This window comes from Dermochelys coriacea, chromosome 12 (assembly GCF_009764565.3).
Source record: "Dermochelys coriacea isolate rDerCor1 chromosome 12, rDerCor1.pri.v4, whole genome shotgun sequence".
Lineage (NCBI taxonomy): Eukaryota > Metazoa > Chordata > Testudines > Dermochelyidae > Dermochelys > Dermochelys coriacea.
Window position 1 is genome coordinate 36120304 of NC_050079.1, and position 20337 is coordinate 36140640.

Consider the following 20337-nt stretch of genomic DNA (forward strand, 5'->3'; position numbering starts at 1 on the left):
CACTTGACTCAAACACCCAATTAAAACAAGCATGGCTAATATCTACTAATAGCCTCTCCAAGGCAGGGGAGAAATTAGGGGAAGGACAAGGGCAGTGGTACTCATCCAAGGTCTGCTCATGTGAGTTGCCATTCAGCCTGTTGTGCAGATGCTCAAATATGGTTGCATTCTGACCTCAATTCCTTAGCTCCTTGTTTTATGCCCCCTCAGTGGGGCTCAGATTCCCAACTTGGCTCTACCAGGCTCCTTCTTTAGTGAAGGAAAGAAGTGCCCTCTCCTAAACAACACTCACTTGTGGCACCAAAAGTAGTCACTCACTGTAAATTGTGCAGACGTAGGTATGCTCCCTCTCCTTTCTTACTTGAGGAATTAAATTGTTAACAATGACATTTAAAAATCACCACTAGGCATCTCAGAGCTACTCTTCAAGGCTTACTGCAGATTCATATAGCTATCACAATCAGTTCACATTCGAGATTTTCTTTGCCACCCTAAACAGATGTTTTTTTAAATGAAAATTGAGATTCTGCAGAACAAGATCACAGCTTGAGCGAGGTACCAGCATATTATATCAGCCTGATCCAAGTCCTACCCCCAGGCATATAATTATGTCACGTTGCGAACTTTAAAAACTAGTAACATACTGTGTTGTTTAAAGAAAAGGAGTACTTGTGGCACCTTAGAGACTAACAAATTTATTAGAGCATAAGCTTTCGTGAGCTACAGCTGTAGCTCACGAAAGCTTATGCTCTAATAAATTTGTTAGTCTCTAAGGTGCCACAAGTACTCCTTTTCTTTTTGCGAATACAGACTAACACGGCTGCTACTCTGAAACCTGTGTTGTTTAAGAGAACAATATACTGCAAAACAGTGAAATGGTATAATGTTGCACATCCACGGTATGTATTCCTGGGGGAATTCCTCACCACAGTGCCTGCACAGAATACATATGTCCCACAGATTTTTCTGGGCAGAAAATATATTCTGCTGGAGAGGCTCTGAAGTTGTGCCTTTTGCCCACCAGGGGCTGCTGTGGCACCAGAACAGAGGCAGCCGCCTAGTGGTCAGCAGCTGACAGGGCGAGAGCAGAAGCTGGGTTCCTCACAGAGCCCTGCCTGCGGGTGAAGCGGCATGGGATACACAGTGGGATTTAGAGGGGCAGCAGGGGAACAGGGGTTGACTGGGAGTGCGGATGCAGGGACACATGGGGCCGGGGGAGGGGGGGGGGGGTTGAGTGGTGGTGCAGGGACACGGGCACAGGGGTAGAGGTGCCTGACTGGGAGAGGCTAGAGGTCAGCCAGAGTCTGCATGGGGGAGGCTCCCCCACTCCCTAACAATCCCCCCTGCCCTCCAACCCCCCCCCACAAAAAGCTGTTCCATACTTCTCCCACCCACACCCAACAACCCTCTAGGTTCATTCCCAGCCTTTTTCCCCAGCAATTACTTCCTTCTCCTTCAAGCCTCTGCACTGCTTCGGAGGGTGTGGAAAATACGGTTCTGTACTGTAGTTTATATGAATGCTTATTGAAAATTCTGTATTAATATGCCTAGTAAGGAATCTATTTGTCAAAAAACACATCCAGAATATTTTTTGTCGTCTATATTGTTAGAGACATACTTGTTAATTCATTTCAAAATACCAGTTAGCAAAATAACTGAAACTAGCTTGATTATATTGTGTTTTGAAAAATTAAATATGCAGAATTTTAAAATATTGTACACAAAATGTTTAATTTTTTGGTGCAGAATTCCCCCAAGAATAAAGGGATGGCTAAATAGCAAGCAATTTAATCCTGGGGTAAGTATGTGGAAAATTGTTACCTACAGTCAACAATTTTCATATTTAGAACAATTTGTTGGTAATCTGTACTTACCGTAAACAGCACAAAAAATCTCTGGTTTTTCTCTCCTACACAATTATTCACCCAGGGGCAGTGATGATCCATCTTTCGAATACATCGCTTGCAAATACTTGGGGGGAGGAGGGAGGAGAGAGAGAAATGGGCACTTTTTATTTCAATTTTTTTTAAAAGGATCTTAAATTTCACTGTAGGAAAGAACATGTAGTGTGTCTCAGCCAAAAATTAATAAGCAGAATTTAATGAAAGCAGAAGGGAAAAAAGCAAAGGTCTTAACTAGTTTTGTTTGTTGTGGTTTACCAATTTAGAGAAACGTTTTCTTCAAAAAAATTTATGCCAAGGCTTCGGACAGAGTAAATGACTTTATACAAAAGATTTGTTTCATATCCACTAAAATGAATATTGACATGCTCCAAAAAGGATAAGTGTGTACATCCAATCATGTATTTTTTTTTTAAATAACCATGTAGCTATGAGTATACCATATAAGCAGAGCTTCAATCCTCTCCAGATTAAAGGTAAAAAAAAAACAGCCAAAAGCAATATTTGGCAGAAAGTACCTAGTTCATCTTACAGATATCCAAACTGTAAATCTGGTTAGGAATATAGAAAAAAGTTGACCTAATATCTGCAAGAAGGGAGATTTTCAATGTCTCCAGAAATTTTCACAGCTGTTTTACTACCCACACAGCTCCATCAAATATACTGAACACGTGTGCACAGTCGAAATGCTTCAGAGAACAGTCTAAACTTCATTTGTAAATGTCAATTCCCTCTCATTTCTCAGAAATAAAATCTAAAACTATATTATTAAATTACAAAAGATTCAATCAGGAGTAGCATAGGATATACAACATACATTCAGATGTAGTAGCATCTTTATCCACTGTTGGATTAGTACCAATAGGCTGTTCAACGCATGCCTTAAATTATATCTGCTTTTTTTTGGGGGGGTAAACAGAACAGGAGTACTTGCGGCACCTTAGACTAAAATTTATTTGAGCATAAGCTTTCGTGGGCTACAGCCCACATCATCAGATGCATAGAATGGAACATATAGTAAGAAGATATATATACACACACACACACAGAGAACATGAAAAGGTGGAAGTTGCCTTACCAACTCTAAGAGGCGAATTAATTAAGATGAGCTATTAGCAGGAGAAAAAAAACTTTTGTAGTGATAATCAAGATGGCTCATTACAGACAGTTGACAAAAGGTGTGAGGATACTTAACATGGGGAAATAGATTCAATTTGTGTAATGACCCAGCCACTCCCAGTCTCTATTCAAGCCCAAGTTAATAGTATCTAGTTTGCAAATTAATTCCAGTTCAGTAGTTTCTTGTTGGAGTCTGTTTCTGAAGCTTTTCTGTTCCAAAATTGCCACCTTTAAGTCTATTACTGAGTGACCAGAGAGGTTGATGTTATGATTCCTGATGTCAGATTTGTGTCCATTTATTCTTTTGCATAGAGACTGTCTGGCCAACGTACATGGCAGAGGGGCATTGGTGGCACATGATGGCATACATCACATTCGTAGATGTGCAGGTGAACGAGCCTCTGATAGCGTGGCTGATGTGATTAGGTCCTATGATCGTGTCACTTGAATAGATATGTGGACAGAGTTCTGTTGGACATTTCTGGCAACAATTCCAAGAAATCTCTCACCACGTCTCTTTGTTAGACCATATAGTACCTAAGGGCTATCAACCAACATTTCTCTTAAAGTTAGTTGCAAAAGAATCTAATCAAAATCTCTACACTCTACAATGCAAAATAAAACAGTTGCTATATTTGTTGCTGTCTTCCCCCAAACTGACCATTTAAGTAATAAATCTTTCATTTTCCTAATTTAATATGAGGTGAGCTTGTAGAGTTACAGATTTTCTTGTGGAATATAAAAAAAAATTAAATCCCTTCAACTTCAACAGTAATAAATGAATAGTTCTGGTGTATTATGAATAAACATACAGACAGATTAATAAAAACAATGGCCGTTTATGACAGGTTTATTTTAAAACCATCCCAAGGAAGCAACCAAAGTAACACTCAGCAAAAGACCTGAATTTAGAAAAATAATGCAATTTTAGAAACTGTTCTCTATTATGTGATTATAATCTCAGTTATGATTCCCAAAAGTAAGATTGCTTGGCCTTTTTAACAAGAGCATTTTCCATTCCTATATCGTGTTAACCTACACATACATATCCACCGCAAGCTATGGATCCTGTGAAAGTTGTTTTCCTGATACGTGCAATTAAATTTTCAATCTTAATGCTATCATAGCATTTCCATAGCATTTTTTGGATGTTAAAAAAAAAAAAAAAAAAAAAAAAAAAGACTCAAATCTTGCTCCTTGAGACACCAAAATAGTCATGAATACTGACCGACTCACTACCTTTCAGTCGAAGGTCTAAAAACTGCTTTACTATTACAATCTATTTAATAGGTAGGCTAAGGCAGAGATTAAGTCAAATAAAGAGCCAGTTACAGAGTAACTTGGGAGACAGTTTTCCAGGAACGAGGCTAGGAGATGCACTTCTTGGCTCCTGTTCTACTGTCTGATGACTAGACAATGCTTGTGTCTATCTGTGACATTTGACCTGAGCTTGCCAAAGTGCAGGAAAGTAAAATTGCAATCTTATGAAAATACAATCATATTGCTTAAAGAAAACACTTAAAATTGAAATCAAAGGCTCTGATCCTCACAAGCACCATTCCTTACAGGTCAAGTCCTTGTTAGGTTTAAAAACAAAAGGCATTGGAGTACTGTGTATAAACTGAAGAGACTCTCCCCCTCTCGTGGTTAGATAAATTTAACAATGATTACATATTTACATGGAACTTTTCCTCCCCACTCCACATAAAAAACCAAAAAACTCACATCTAAGATAAGAAGAAGATTTGAGCTCCAAGACATTCACTTTATAATGGAAGTGACTTCTCATCCATACCTTGCCACAACTAGGAGTGACAAAACAGACAATTTATATCAACTGCAGATTTTTTTTTTTAACAGTCACTTCCATAATGATTTGCATTTTAGAGTTCCAGCAGAAGTCCATTCTCATCCTTTAGGTGAGCAGAAACTGTCAATATATTACATAGATGGATATGCGTTAGAGAGGTGCTATTAAAAACATCTGTTAGTCTCTAAGGTGCCACAAGTACTCCTCGTTTTTTTTTTTTTTGCTGATACAGACTAACAGCTACCTCTCTGAAATATTACACACATGTAGCTCTGTGTATAAACATACATACATAGTATACAAATATTTACAAGTCACTTAGCTACATAGAGACAGACATATGTAAGTTCATCTTTCTAGTGGTTGAACATTACAGGTGCATCTAAAATGCCTTCAAGCTAACAGAACAGAATGAATTTAAAGAAGATAGATTTACTATACTTTATGCAACATCCTAATTCAAGATTATGATAATCACGTCTTTCATTACTCAGAACAGTCTCCAATGAACTGAAGAATATTTAATTGGTTTAACAAACTGTTTATGCATGCTGCTTAGGGGGGAAAACAAACAACCGAATAGTCAATCCACATGCTCAGGAACGTGTCATTTTGAACAGACCTCTTCAGAAGTTTCAGGAAGAGCACACATTGAGGTGACTATTTTAAATGTATTTGTAATGAATTTCTTAATTTAAAATGACTCTTGTAACCGGTACAAAGTAAGACCAGTATATAAAAGATTCAAGGGTTTTTTTGTTTTGTTTTTTTAAATTTTTAGCTAAAGGAGTAAATGATAAGAGGAAACATTTTCTGCTCTACAACAAAATTTACCGAATAGCAATGAAATCCTTTAAAACTTTTAGGCTTATTCCTTTCTTCCCTGCTTCACCTCAAGTTTTTAGATCGATTTGATACACAAATATACACACCGTTCTGTAGTACGAAGTCTGCAAAACTTTCATTAAATCAAAGCAAGAAACCTGCACACCATGTTCATTAAAAAGAAAAGGAGTACTTGTGGCACCTTAGAGACTAAAATTTATTTGACCATAAGCTTTCGTGAGCTACAGCTCACTTCATCGGATGCATTCGGTGGAAAATACAGTGGGGATATATGATTGATATATATATATATATATATATATACACACACACACATATATATATATATATATATACACACACACACACACATATACATATATACACACACATATACATACATATACATGCACACACACACTGAGAACATGAAACAATGGGTTTTATCATACATACTATAGCTCATCTTAAGTGATCACTTTCCTTACAGTGTGCATGATAAAACCCATTGTTTCATGTTCTGTCTGTCTGTGTGTGTGTATATATCTCCCCACTGTATTTTCCACCGAATGCATCCGATAAAGTGAGCTGTAGCTCACGAAAGCTTATGCTCAAATAAACTTGTTAGTCTCTCAGGTACCACAAGTACTCCTTTTCTTTTTTGTGAATACAGACTAACACGGCTGCTACTCTGAAACCTGTTGCCATGTTCATTAGTTACTTTATACGTTTTTTAAAATTTCATTTTCAAATACTTTTATGAAGGTTTACTTTAAAGAAAATAATGTTATACCTGCAATGATGTGCACGTTCTGGTTTGATACTACAGCATTTTGGACATTTGTAGATCACTTCCCCAGGTTTCAGCTGCAAACTCTCCATGTATTCTTTAGTGGCATTTCCTTTTGGTACAGCCCCCTAAATATTTAAAATGGAGGGAGAGAAGAAATCATCTTAAATTAGGAAAGATACCACTTTTTAAAGTCACTTTTTAACAGCAGATTTGAACAGGTTTGACTATTCAACATTAACATGGAGTGTATTTAATGCAAAATGGTTTTCACACTAAACCATTTTAGTACAGACATTATTTTCCTCCTATAAGAAACTGCACTCAGCACAATTTCCAAAATCAGTTTGCTCAAAACAAGCCTAACATAAGGCTGAGCGCCTTCCAGAGAAACCACGACCCATTAGTCCCAGTTCAGTTTCAACTGAACTCCCACAAACTTGGATAGAATCCATGATCTTTACCTACAAATGTCAAAACTGCAGTCAGAATCTTTGCTTAAAGTTGAAAAGATTTGTTGTAAGTGAGCAAATTAGGAAAGGGACATGCCTCCTTTTAGGTATATATAGTAGGTTAACTATTCTGAGGCCCAAAAGCTAGGGCAAATCAGCTATTGACGTTACTAAGGGCTTGGGCTACATTTGTGAGTTAGAGTATTAATGTAGCCCCGGACGCCCTAGTTCACTACTCGTCCACACTGGCAAAGCACGTAGAGCGCTCTGACTCCACAGCTAGAGTGCTCCTGGTACTCCGCCTCTGTGTGAAGATGCATCCAATGAAGTAAGCTGTAGCTCATGAAAGCTTATGCTCAAATAAATCTGTTAGTCTCTAAGGTGCCACAAGTACTCCTTTTCTTTTCACGAATACAGACTAACACGGCTGCTACTCTGAAACCTGTGTGAAGATTAACGCTTGGGCGTCAGCATGAACGTCAGCATGTTGCATTACTGCACTCTGATCAGCCTCCGGAAATGTCCCATAATCGCCTTAAGTCAAGTGGCCACTCTTCTCATTGTTTTTGAATTGCTGCAGGAATGCGGAAATGCCCTTTCAAAGCTCCATTTTTGACAGCTGGCTGCTTATCTGCTCCGAGATAAGTGTGGAATGCTGTGAGAGAGAGGGAAATGGGTGGGGAGGGAGAAGGGAGGGAAGGGGTCTGCTGCTGTCTGAACTTACAAGACAGCATGCTGAAATGCTCTCAGCCCCCCAAAAACCCACTCTCTCCCCCCACATACACACAACACTCCCTGTGACACTCCACCCCACCCCCCACATTTGAAAAGCACATTGCAGTCACTTGCATGCTGGGATAGCTGACCATAATGCACCGCTCCCAATGCCTCTGAAGTGCCGCAAACGAGGCCATGCCAGTGCGCTTGAAGCTGTCAGTGTGGACAGACTGCAGCGCTTTCCTTACTGTGCTCTTCGAAGGCTGGTTTAACTCAAAGCTCTCTACATCTGCAAGTGAAACCATACCCTAAGAGGCCCAGAGTTAACCAAGAACAGTCTGAAAGCTTTTGCTTTGGATTGTCTTGCATTTAAGGGTTTAGTCAAACTGCTAGAATGAAATCAAGGATTTATATGAAGGAAGTGGGGAGTGTCTGTGAGAAGGGCAAAGGTGTTATATGGTAAAAATTCACTCAGGATCCCCTCCCCCTAGTTTTCTAAAATGGGGAATGTGCTGCTTGGTTTTTTGTTTGTTTGTTTTTTTACACTCAGAACTCTCTAATGCAGGGCTGATTTTCTGGGTGATGGTGGAGAAGTATCAGGAAAAGAGTAGTTATATTTGGAGCCCGTTATTGTCAGCCTTTGCAATGTTTGATTCTCATTTACAAAATCTAGCAAAAAGACCAGGTTACTTAAATGATTTAAGGAAGCTCTTCTGGAGAGAAAACTGAGCTCTGCCAGATTTTAACACAGGAATGGGTATTTCCCTCCTATTCACTAGGAGGTAATTTCCACTGAAGCAGAATGTTTTGTCAACCCATGTCCACACCCCAACGTTTCACATTTTATGGCTTCTCTTCGCTGCAGTATTAACTCAAGGTATAACTTAGCGCTTGCCTTCACTACTGGGGTAAGTCGACTTATGTTATGCTACTCCAGCTATGTGAATAACGTAGCTGGTGCCGACGTAGCTTAGGTCGAATTACCCCGATGTCTTCACTGTGCTGCATTGATGGTAGGCGCTCTCCGGTCGACTTACCTTACTCTTCTCGGAGAGGTGGCGTACTGGGGTTGACCGGAGAGTGCTCTGCTGTCAATTTAGCGGGTCTTCACTAGATCCACTAAATCGACCCCTGCTGCATTGATTGCAGCGGCACTGATCTCCCGTCCCGTAGTGAAGACCAGCCCTTACTGTTGCTCCTAATCAGACTCCTATTGCATACAAAAAGCTCTAGCTCGAGTTAAGTGATTCGGTACACTTGAGCTAACTGGCCCATCAGGGGGCATGTTGATGCTGGAGCTAGTAATGAAGAGAGGGCTCCACAATTCTCTGCTGCTCAAACATTGTTTATGAGCGTGACCATTCTCATTCAAGTTAGGCAAAATGGAACTAACACTACACTGAAGACAAAACCTAAGAGATTTAGTTAGTTCTAGAGGGATTCAAATTTGTAAGAAAAAAAACAAAAAACACCTTCCACCTCTTTTCCACTAATTTCATTCATTCATAAGCATAACTATCAAAATGTACTTGATCTCATGTCTTTGCCATTTTGTCGAATTAACGAGTAATCACAAATAGAGACAATGATACTTGATTCCAGTTACAAACACTGGAGAGATTATGACTTTTATAATCTCAAACTGTAGCCAGTTTACTTTTGATGAAATTCTCATGGCTATAAGGTAATAAAATCTATTTGTCTTCAAATGTAATGTTATACTTCTTATGAATTTTGAGAGACTTTATTCTAATTTTTCTTTACTCTTATTTAACAGTCAACAGTTTCTACTACACAGCTTTTTTGGGGGGGGGGGGTGGGAAGTATATTAAGTGAAACAGATTAAGACATACCTAGTCTATAAACAATATCTTGGCTCTCGAGGTCTTAGGTATTTTTAATAATCAGTGCTTAACACACCCGTAAACACACTAACTGTTTCTTCAAGAAGGCCTTGTTTAAATGCATCTCATTGGCTTCAAGAAAGAATTTATCACCACTGGGTGTGGGCTCAGAACTACTCAGGCACTAGCACCCTTTAATGAATTGCCAAAATCACTTCTTGGATAGGTGCGTCCTACCCCTGCCCAATAAATACTTTTTTTTGTATATGAACTGTAACAAATCCAATCCAATCAGTTTACAATACCAATTCAAAATTTTAAATTTTATGTAGATTGGGCTTGCTTACTAACAGAACTTTGGAAATTAAGTGCGTTTTAAAACTGAGCAGAGAATACTTGCTATAATGACTGATAAAAAGCTGCAAAGACCTGGACTGGTGAGGAGCATTATAATCTCAATTTAAACATTTGTGGAGGAAGTGGTCCACTCCACCACACTCCAGTATTTAAGCAGTGAGATTTTCCCACGACACTGCAAATCCCACAGGCTTCAATCTAGAGCTGAGACACCTTTAAGCTGTCAGTGTCAAGGCTTTTATAGCAAGATGTTCACTAGCATTTCTAAGGATGACATTTTATACTAAATGCTAATTTGCCACCAGTTCCACCATAAAAGAGTTAACCCAGAAATTGAAGAATATAATTTTAGACAACTAGTTATAAGAAAAACTGCTATTGATCTGGAAATAGGTACATTGTTATAGCAATAGTTGAAAATACACCATTTAGGCTGCCATAAGCTATTACTATGCATGGTGACAAACGTATTCTAAAATGTTTTTGCGTATATTAATTCAAATTTTGTGTAGCAGTAAAACTGTGGCAATTTGTAATTTTTACCTAGCAGAAACATTTTTGGTAGCAAGGAACAGACTTATTTACCAGTAAATGCCACTTAACTACATCAAAAACCATTTAAAGATTGTGAAGATGTAACTGCTTAATTTAGTTTTCATACCAAGATTTCCAAAGTAATTTTAGATTTTTGTATGTACTCTGTATACAAACTATATATTTTAAAGTTGTAAGAAGCTTGACTTTTAGTCATATTGTGATGAAAGATTTTAGTTTAACTGAATTATACTTTTTACAGATTTCCAGGAAGTGATAGCTAATTTTTCCAAATGTTTGTTTCCTACTAAAAACTAGGTAAAGCTACATTGAGTCGTATTAGAATACTAATAATGTAATCTGTTGATCTCATTAACTTATTCAACATAAAAATATTCATAATATTTTAACCTTAGATTTATTGAGAGAAAAATATCCATAATGTCAAGTGAGCCCTAGTCCTATCTAAGTCTCCCCTCTACATCGATCAACTTACTCCACATTTTAACCATCAGGTCAACAAACTCTGGTGTTATTGCCTATCAGTTTATATAAACAAGTCTTAAGTATGTCAGATTTTGAAGACTGCCATAGATACTTTTCAGAGTAGCAGCCGTGTTAGTCTGTATTCGCAAAAAGAAAAGGAGTACTTGTGGCACCTTAGAGACTAACAAATTTGAGCATAAGCTTTCGTGAACTACAGCTCACTTCATCAGATGCATTTTTTTTTCCACCGAATGCATCTGATGAAGTGAGCTGTAGATCACGAAAGCTTATGCTCAAATAAATTTGTTAGTCTCTAAGGTGCCACAAGTACTCCTTTTCCTTTTTCACTTTATTCTCTGCAACTGACTAGACATGAGAGAATGAACCAATTTCAAGTGATAATCATATACTTACAGGATCAGTTAGCATAGTTCTCAGGTGAGACGATAGAGCTAGCACTGCCAAACAGTTAAAAAGAACACCATTGATCACAGAGTACCAAAAGTCTTTGGAAGGCAGCAACATGACAAAAGTCACTACGAAGTCTGCATACACAACCAGAAACCACGTCATGACAGCACAGACCATGCCACAGCCATCACGGATGAACCAAACCCTTTCTGCCATATCGGCTTCTGATGAAGAAGAATCATAGCTGTCATTTTCAGCAAGGAGGGGATGGTGCTCAATGTCACGGAATCTGTGCCCCGATGACTGCATGGTTTTCCGGACTTGCCCTGAAGAAAGATGGTGAGACTAAGTTTATGCACAAATAATCCATGAAAAATAGATGTCAACTTTTATTTTTATGACATGATAAGCAAAAAAAGCGATGAAGAATTCACATTCTATGACTGTTTCAAGCTGGAATATTTCTGTAAGTAATTGAGGACACTCATTTACAAGTCCTTAGCTGCAATTTTGTAAGCTGTTTATTGAAAACTTATTTCTAAAATTATTTACTCTGATTGCAAGACTTCTGTAATTTTGAAAGTTTCATCTCTCCTCATGCAGTCAGTATTGATGACAGAATATATACACTTCTGATATATGCAATCAGCTATTTACAAAGTTTACAAAAGAATAAGAAGATTTGTATAATCAGTATGAGCCATTTGTGTGTGTGTGTGTGTGTGTGTGTGTGTGTGTGTGTGTGTGTGTGTGTGTGTGTGTGTGAGACAGTTCTAAAGAGAAAAAATTCAGGGAGGAGTTTTCTAATTTACATGAATATAAAAAGAAGCTTTAATATTCCTTTTGGATAATCTTTCACTTGACTAAGGTTAGTTCTACCTGTGATTTACAATTATGAATGCTACAAGGACGGTAAGAGGACAAGCCGATTTTAGTAGACTGGCCCAAGATTAAAACCATATAATTTATTTAAAAACAAAATACATAGTACATGGAAAATTAAGGAATACAGGAACTCCTCACTTAAAGCTGTAGTTATGTTCCTGAAAAATGTGACTTTAAGCGAAATGATGTTAAGCGAATCCAATTTCCCCATAAGACTTAATGTAAATGAGGGGGTTAGGTTCCACAGAAATTTTTTTCACCAGACAATGATTGCGAAGCTTGGTTGAGGTGGAAGAGTCAGAGCGTGGGATATTTCCCAGGGAATGCCTTACTGCTAAATGATGAACTACCAATTGGCTGAGCCCTCAGGGTTTAACTCTCACACTCTACAAAGCAGCAGGAAAGGAGGGAGGGCTGACAGAGAGAGAGAGAGACACCCTGAGAGATAGAGATGCGCATTTCCCCTTTAAGTATGAAGGGTGGGGTCAGAAGTACACTGCCTTGTTAATTAGATCAGCAAGCTGAGACCAGGCAGCAGCTCCCTTTGTTGGTCCGTGTGTCCCCCCTGCTCTATGAAAGATGGGGTAAGAGGCGTGCAAGAGCAGGGGGGAGAGGGACACCCTGATGTTAGCCCCCTCTCTTCTTCCCCTCCCTCCCACACAGCAAGCGGGAGTCTTGGAGAGCAGCTCCAAGGCAGAAGGCAAGAGCAGCACATGGCAGTTGGGGAAGGAACAGCTGAACTGCCAGCAACTGATAGCCTGTTGAGTTGCTGCTGCACAGGGAACTGAGAGGGGGGAGCCGATAGGGGGCTGCTGGTCCACCCTGGTTCCAACCACCTAGCTGCGACAGGCTGCTCTTCCTGCAAGCAGTGGACAAAGCAGGTGGCTGCCAAATGACGTTAGAAGACATTGCACAACTTTAAAGGAGCACGTTCCCTAATTGATCAGCAACGTAACAATGAAATGACCTTAAGTGAGGAGTTCCTGTACACAGACTGGAGATTTATGTACAAATTTGTCATACACAACTAAATTTTGCCACCGGAAAGTGTGTAAAATCGTAAGGCTGGTTTTCTTTGAGGCATTTCCCCCCCCCCCCATTTAAAAATATCAGTAATTTAAATCCAATTCCCTTATTTGACCGATTACTTTAAAAGGCGGGGAACTATATTGACTTTAATTTCATTTTTCTGGAACCATTGCAAGTTTGAGTTGAGGAGGAATCTTTAATCCATATTTTTCAGAAGGGTTTTAAATATGAAAAAAAAATAGCCAGAGCCTCGCGAACCAGCTGAGCGGCAGCGGAGCAGCGGGGACAGCAGAGCAGCTCACAGCAGGAGTTTGCCTGGGAGTTCGCCTGGAGTGAGCCCAGTGAGGCTTACATCTTGCCAACGTCTCTGAGGAAGCTCATAGTAGGTAGGGGATATGGAAGGGGGGGATTCAGCTGTTGTGACCTGCACTGGATGTGCCATGTTTGTCTTTCTTCCACAGGACAGAAGCGACTTTGTCTGTACAAAGTGCAAGCTGGTCTCCATATTGGAAGAGAAGATTGAAGGTCTGAAGCAACAGGTAACGACCCTGCGTTGTATACGAGAGACTGAGGATTTTCTGGACCAAACTCAGGATAGCCTTCTAGGGGCACAAAGCTCTAAAGATATAGAGCAGGTTGCACAGAGGAGCCAAGAGGCCAGTGAAGAAGCTTGGCAACATGTGACCTCCAGAAGAGGTAAGCGGAATGTCCGGGTTCCAGTAACATAGACACAGGTAACTAACCGCTTTCATGTTCTCTCCACAGGTACCAATGCGGAGAGTGGACCAGATGATATGTCTGGGGGGAGAAAGCGGAAGGAGACTCCGCTGGTTGGGAGGCATGAGATGCGATGTCCTGAGGTTGGGGGTTCCACGACCACCACTCCCAAGAGGAGAAGGCGGGTGGTGGTGGTCGGGGACTCTCTCCTCCGGGGGACTGAGTCATCTATCTGCCGCCCTGACCGGGAAAACCGAGAAGTCTGCTGCTTGCCAGGGGCTAAGATTCGTGATGTGACGGAGAGACTGCCGAGACTCATCAAGCCCTCGGATCGCTACCCCTTCCTGTTTCTCCACGTGGGCACCAATGATACTGCCAAGAATGACCTTGAGCGGATCACTGCGGACTACGTGGCTCTGGGAAGAAGGATAAAGGAGTTGGAGGCGCAAGTGGTGTTCTCGTCCATCCTCCCCGTGGAAGGAAAAGGCCTGGGTAGGGACCGTTGAATCGTGGAGGTCAACGAATGGCTACGCAGGTGGTGTCGGAGAGAAGGCTTTGGATTCTTTGACCATGGGATGGTGTTCCATGAAGGAGGAGTGCTGGGCAGAGACGGGCTCCATCTTACGAAGAGAGGGAAGAACATCTTTGCCAGCAGGCTGGCTAACCTAGTGAGGAGGGCTTTAAACTAGGTTCACCGGGGGAAGGAGACCAAAGCCCTGAGGTAAGTGGGAAAGCGGGATACCGGGAGGAAGCACAGGCAGGAATGTCTGTGAGGGGAGGGCTCCTGCCTCATACTGGGAATGAGGGGCGATCAACAGGTTATCTCAAGTGCTTATATACAAATGCACAAAGCCTTGGAAACAAGCAGGGAGAACTGGAGGTCCTGGTGATGTCAAGGAATTATGACGTGATTGGAATAACAGAGACTTGGTGGGATAACTCACATGACTGGAGTACAGTCATGGATGGTTATAAACTGTTCAGGAAGGACAGGCAGGGCAGAAAAGGTGGGGGAGTAGCACTGTATGTAAGGGAGCAGTATGACTGCTCAGAGCTCCGGTACGAAACTGTGGAAAAAACCTGAGTGTCTCTGGATTAAGTTTAGAAGTGTGTGCAACAAGAGTGATGTCATGGTGGGAGTCTGCTATAGACCACCGGACCAGGGGGATGAGGTGGATGAGGCTTTCTTCCGGCAACTCACGGAAGCTACTAGATCGCATGCCCTGATTCTCATGGGTGACTTTAATTTTCCTGATATCTGCTGGGAGAGCAATACAGCGGTGCATAGACAATCCAGGAAGTTTTTGGAAAGCGTAGGGGACAATTTCCTGGTGCAAGTGCTAGGGGAGCCAACTAGGGGGAGCGCTTTTCTTGACCTGCTGCTCACAAACCGGGTAGAATTAGTGGGGGAAGCAAAAGTGGATGGGAATCTGGGAGGCAGTGACCATGAGTTGGTTGAGTTCAGGATCCTGACGCAGGGAATAAAGGTAAGCAGCAGGATACGGACCCTGGACTTCAGGAAAGCAGACTTTGACTCCCTCAGGGAACAGATGGCCAGGATCCCCTGGGGGACTAACATGAAAGGGAAGGGAGTCCAGGAGAGCTGGCTGTATTTCAAGGAATCCCTGTTGAGGTTACAGGGACAAACCATCCCGATGAGTCGAAAGAACAGTAAATATGGCAGGCGACCAGCTTGGCTTAATGGTGAAATCCTAGCGGATCTTAAACATAAAAAAGAAGCTTACAAGAAGTGGAAGGTTGGACATATGACCAGGGAAGAGTATAAAAATATTGCTCGGGCATGTAGGAAAGATATCAGGAGGGCCAAATCGCACCTGGAGCTGCAGCTAGCAAGAGATGTCAAGAGTAACAAGAAGGGTTTCTTCAGGTATGTTGGCAACAAGAAGAAAGCCAAGGAAAGTGTGGGCCCCTTACTGAATGAGGGAGGCAAGCTAGTGACAGAGGATGTGGAAAAAGCTAATGTACTCAATGCTTTTTTTGCCTCTGTTTTCACTAACAAGGTCAGCTCCCAGACTGCTGTGCTGGGCAACACAAAATGGGGAAGAGATGGCCAGCCCTCTGTAGAGATAGAGGTGGTTAGGGACTATTTAGAAAAGCTGGACGTGCACAAGTCCATGGGGCCGGACGAATTGCATCCGAGAGTGCTGAAGGAATTGGCGGCTGTGATTGCAGAGCCCTTGGCCATTATCTTTGAAAACTCGTGGCGAACGGGGGAAGTCCCGGATGATGGAAAAAGGCTAATGTAGTGCCCATCTTTAAAAAAGGGAAGAAGGAGGATCCTGGGAACTACAGGCCGGTCAGCCTCACCTCAGTCCCTGGAAAAATCATGGAGCAGGTCCTCAAAGAATCAATCCTGAAGCACTTAGAGGAGAGGAAAGTGATCATGAACAGTCAGCATGGATTCACCAAGGGAAGGTCATGCCTGACTAATCTAATCGCCTTTTATGATGAGATTACTGATTCTGTGGATGAAGGGAAAGCAGTGGATGTATTGTTTCTTGACTTTAGCAAAGCTTTTGACACGGTCTCCCACAGCATTCTTGTCAGCAAGTTAAGGAAGTATGGGCTGGATGAATGCACTATAAGGTGGGTAGAAAGCTGGCTAGATTGTCGGGCTCAACGGGTAGTGATCAATGGTTCCATGTCTAGTTGGCAGCCGGTGTCAAGTGGAGTGCCCCAGGGGTCGGTCCTGGGGCCCGTTTTGTTCAATATCTTCATAAATGATCTGGAGGATGGTGTGGATTGCACTCTCAGCAAATTTGCGGATGATACTAAACTGGGAGGAGTGGTAGATACGATGGAGGGGAGGGATAGGATACAGAAGGACCTAGACAAATTGGAGGATTGGGCCAAAAGAAATCTAATGAGGTTCAATAAGGATAAGTGCAGGGTCCTGCACTTAGGATGGAAGAATCCAATGCACCGCTACAGACTAGGGACCGAATGGCTCGGCAGCAGTTCTGCGGAAAAGGACCTAGGGGTGACAGTGGACGAGAAGCTGGATATGAGTCAGCAGTGTGCCCTTGTTGCCAAGAAGGCCAATGGCATTTTGGGATGTATAAGTAGGGGCATAGCGAGCAGATCGAGGGACGTGATCGTTCCCCTCTATTCGACACTGGTGAGGCCTCATCTGGAGTACTGTGTCCAGTTTTGGGCCCCACACTACAGGAAGGATGTGGATAAATTGGAAAGAGTACAACGAAGGGCAACAAAAATGATTAGGGGTCTAGAGCACATGACTTATGAGGAGAGGCTGAGGGAGCTGGGATTGTTTAGTCTGCAGAAGAGAAGAATGAGGGGGGATTTGATAGCTGCTTTCAACTACCTGAAAGGGGGTTTCAAAGAGGATGGCTCTAGACTGTTCTCAATGGTAGCAGATGACAGAACGAGGAGTAATGGTCTCAAGTTGCAATGGGGGAGGTTTAGATTGGATATTAGGAAAAACTTTTTCACTAAGAGGGTGGTGAAACACTGGAATGCGTTACCTAGGGAGGTGGTAGAATCTCCTTCCTTAGAGGTTTTTAAGGTCAGGCTTGACAAAGCCCTGGCTGGGATGATTTAACTGGGACTTGGTCCTGCTTTGAGCAGGGGGTTGGACTAGATGACCTTCTGGGGTCCCTTCCAACCCTGATATTCTATGATTCTATGAAGAGATTTCTGCCACTCATCCTGTACAAATAGTGAGAAAAGGGTTGGGGAGAGATGCATTGTCTTTTTTGCTGCCTTTACTACCACAATAGAGAAAAGCTTAAAGAAGTATGAACTCACCCATGTTCATATACAGTGGCACATTACTATGGATTAAAACCCCCAAAACCTGGAAGGGACAAATCCTCATGCTTCAGGGTATAAACCTGATCAACGAAGCTGATTAGAAAGAAACTTCCTCTAAAAGCAGATAATTCCAAAATCTCCCACTTTAGGGTTTCGTTGCATCTTCCTCTGAAACAGGACCACTGTCTGAGATAGTATAGTGGATTAAATAGCCCATTGTTCTGACCCAGAACGGTGATTCATAGATATTAAGGTCAGAAGGGACCATTATGATCATCTAGTCTGACCTCCTGCACAATGCAGGCCACAGAATCTCACCCACCCACTCCTGCGATAAACCTCTCACCTACGTCTGAGCTATTGAAGTCCTCAAATCATGGTTTAAAGACTTCAAGAAGCAGAGAATCCCCCAGCAAGTGACCCGTGCCCCATGCTACAGAGGAAGGCGAAAAACCTCCAGGGCCTCTGCCAATCTGACCTGGAGGAAAATTCCTTCCCGACCCCAAATATGGCGGTCAGCTGAATCCTGAACACATGGGCAAGATTCACCAGCCAGATACTACAGAGAATTCTTTCCTGGGTAACTCAGATTCCACCCCATCTAACATCCCATCACAGGCTATTGGGCCTATTTACCATGAATATTTAAAGATTAATTAATTGCCAAAATCATATTATCCCATATGAATATCCTTTTTGCTCGGATACCAGAAACACTATGCTCGTCTGGGCAGTTTTCACATTCCTTTCCCAGCAGTGACGATAGTTAACTTGAAGAAACATAAGTGAAACTTCATGGCTTGAGCAGGTGTAATCAGATTCTCCTGCTTTGGAGCACAGGAAAGAAAGTTTTCCTGCTATTTTGTGTCATACTTAAAATCAAAACTGCAAATCGCTTTAAGTACTTTTTCTAGTCATAACAAAGTAACTGCAGACTCTGCAGAAAAGGCCAATCTATTAAGCAGAGGGTAACAACTTAGAACCCAAAAGGTTTTCATTGCTTGTTCACAGGATTAAATAAACTAAGGTGCATAGCTACACAATTCCAGAAAGTTAAAATTGTGATACTCTACAACAAATCGTAATACTCATTTATTTTCTGATGTTTTATGAAATGTTAGCATTAAGAATGAATAATCATTTACCATAAGCAGTCAAACAGGTGTGTTTATTGCTTCCTTCTTGATGTCTTGAAATACACCTAATTTCTGAAACAGGAGAGGAGACTGCAGTATTGAAATTCCATGTATGCTTAATGTTATTCTAGGGGAAATAAAATAAATTGAAGTGACCTGTAAAGTCTCCTCAAAACCATTTAATGCCTTTTCCTACTTCAGGTAAGCTATTTCGAGTCCTCTAGCTTGTGCCTTGGAGGGGCTCTTAGTTTAAAGAGGCTAATGATTAAGTCTGTACTGGTAAATCATTTACACAGGGAGCATGGGCTACTCCAGAATGTGAAGGACTGCAATGTTTTCATCTGATGACAATATTTTAGGCATCACTGTCGACATAGAAACAGGAACAGCTTCAGACTTGGAGCTTGTCTACATGCCTATGGCACTGGTATAACTAAAGGCACAATGCTACACTAATTTAGTTAAACTGGTATGACTATGGCATAAAAAATTCTTAGCAGCTGTCTTAGTGAAAAGGAAAAAAAAAAACAGGGGAGGGGATGATGTAGTCTTACACAGAATAAATGGTGTTTCCAAGAAAAAACTGCTATAGGCCATGAAGCAGTAATTCAGATCAGTTCTCATGGTAAGTTAGCAGGAAGGCCAAGGGCTGCTCAAGTCACACAAACAGCTATAGGCAAATAAAACCCCTGTAAGAAAATTGCTGAGCATAATTTCTAAGTAGCAATTTAATCTTGCAGACAGATGTACTCCCTGCTATTCACATTTCCTATTTTTGTCTTTCAAAACAGTACTTAGTAGACTAGAATGTTTTCACACCATGAAGCAAAAACGGATATCAAACCAACTTTCATTTCCTCAGAGTTGTTAGTTGCATCACAGCCCTAATGGTAAATATGAGGTTTTTATATGGGCTATACTTTTGTCTTGATGACTTGCCAAACATCATTTTTCTCCTTACATTAAAATGGGGCCTCCTGCTTTTCAGTCCTGACTAACGGGGACCTTCTGGAGAGAAATATCAAAAACCTGACCATTTCAATCTGAAAAGGGATGTTTTGATACAGCTCTGTTTTGTGAAAACCTTCCAAATGTTTTGTTTTCATTCCAATGCGGAATGAAAACAAAAGTTCAAAAACTTGAATGTTCTTGTAAAACAGAATTTTTTCCAGCTACCTATAACTAGCAGTGTGGAATGTTAGAATCAAAGTTTTATCAACAAACAGGAGACAGATTACAGTCTGAACACAAAGTTCCAAGAATAGCATGCAATCCTAGAAGTACACTCAGTCCTAAAATTGCTATTGATTCTGTACTAGTAAAGGCCATATCTGAGAGAAACTTGAAAGCACTATATTGATTAGTGACAGCTGAGCAGATGTCTCCAGTATTTTTTCTGCACTAATGGTAGACTCCATATGACCGCTGGGATTTATGGTATTTTAGGTCATACCTCAAAATCTTGAGTACATGTACTGCTTTGTTAATCCAAAATTATGATCTACAATGCCTACATTTACCAATTAATT

The 20337-nt window shown here is 41.2% G+C and overlaps 1 protein-coding gene across 2 annotated transcripts in view; it reads right to left on the minus strand.

The window, feature by feature from the left end:
* The window catches only part of ZDHHC7 (zinc finger DHHC-type palmitoyltransferase 7), a 43637-nt gene that overhangs the window by 11422 nt on the left and 11878 nt on the right, over positions 1 to 20337 (minus strand). Inside the window, exons 3-6 of one of the 2 annotated variants that reach the window (XM_038367979.2) lie at positions 18818 to 18880; positions 11250 to 11572; positions 6449 to 6573; positions 1875 to 1971 (exon numbers count right to left, since the gene is read on the minus strand). In XM_038367979.2, coding sequence (XP_038223907.1) covers positions 1875 to 1971; positions 6449 to 6573; positions 11250 to 11555 — 528 coding nt within the window. In that variant the 5' untranslated portion in view covers positions 11556 to 11572; positions 18818 to 18880. The remainder of the gene's footprint in view (positions 1 to 1874; positions 1972 to 6448; positions 6574 to 11249; positions 11573 to 18817; positions 18881 to 20337) is intronic. The other variant, XM_038367978.2, reaches the window with a different exon arrangement.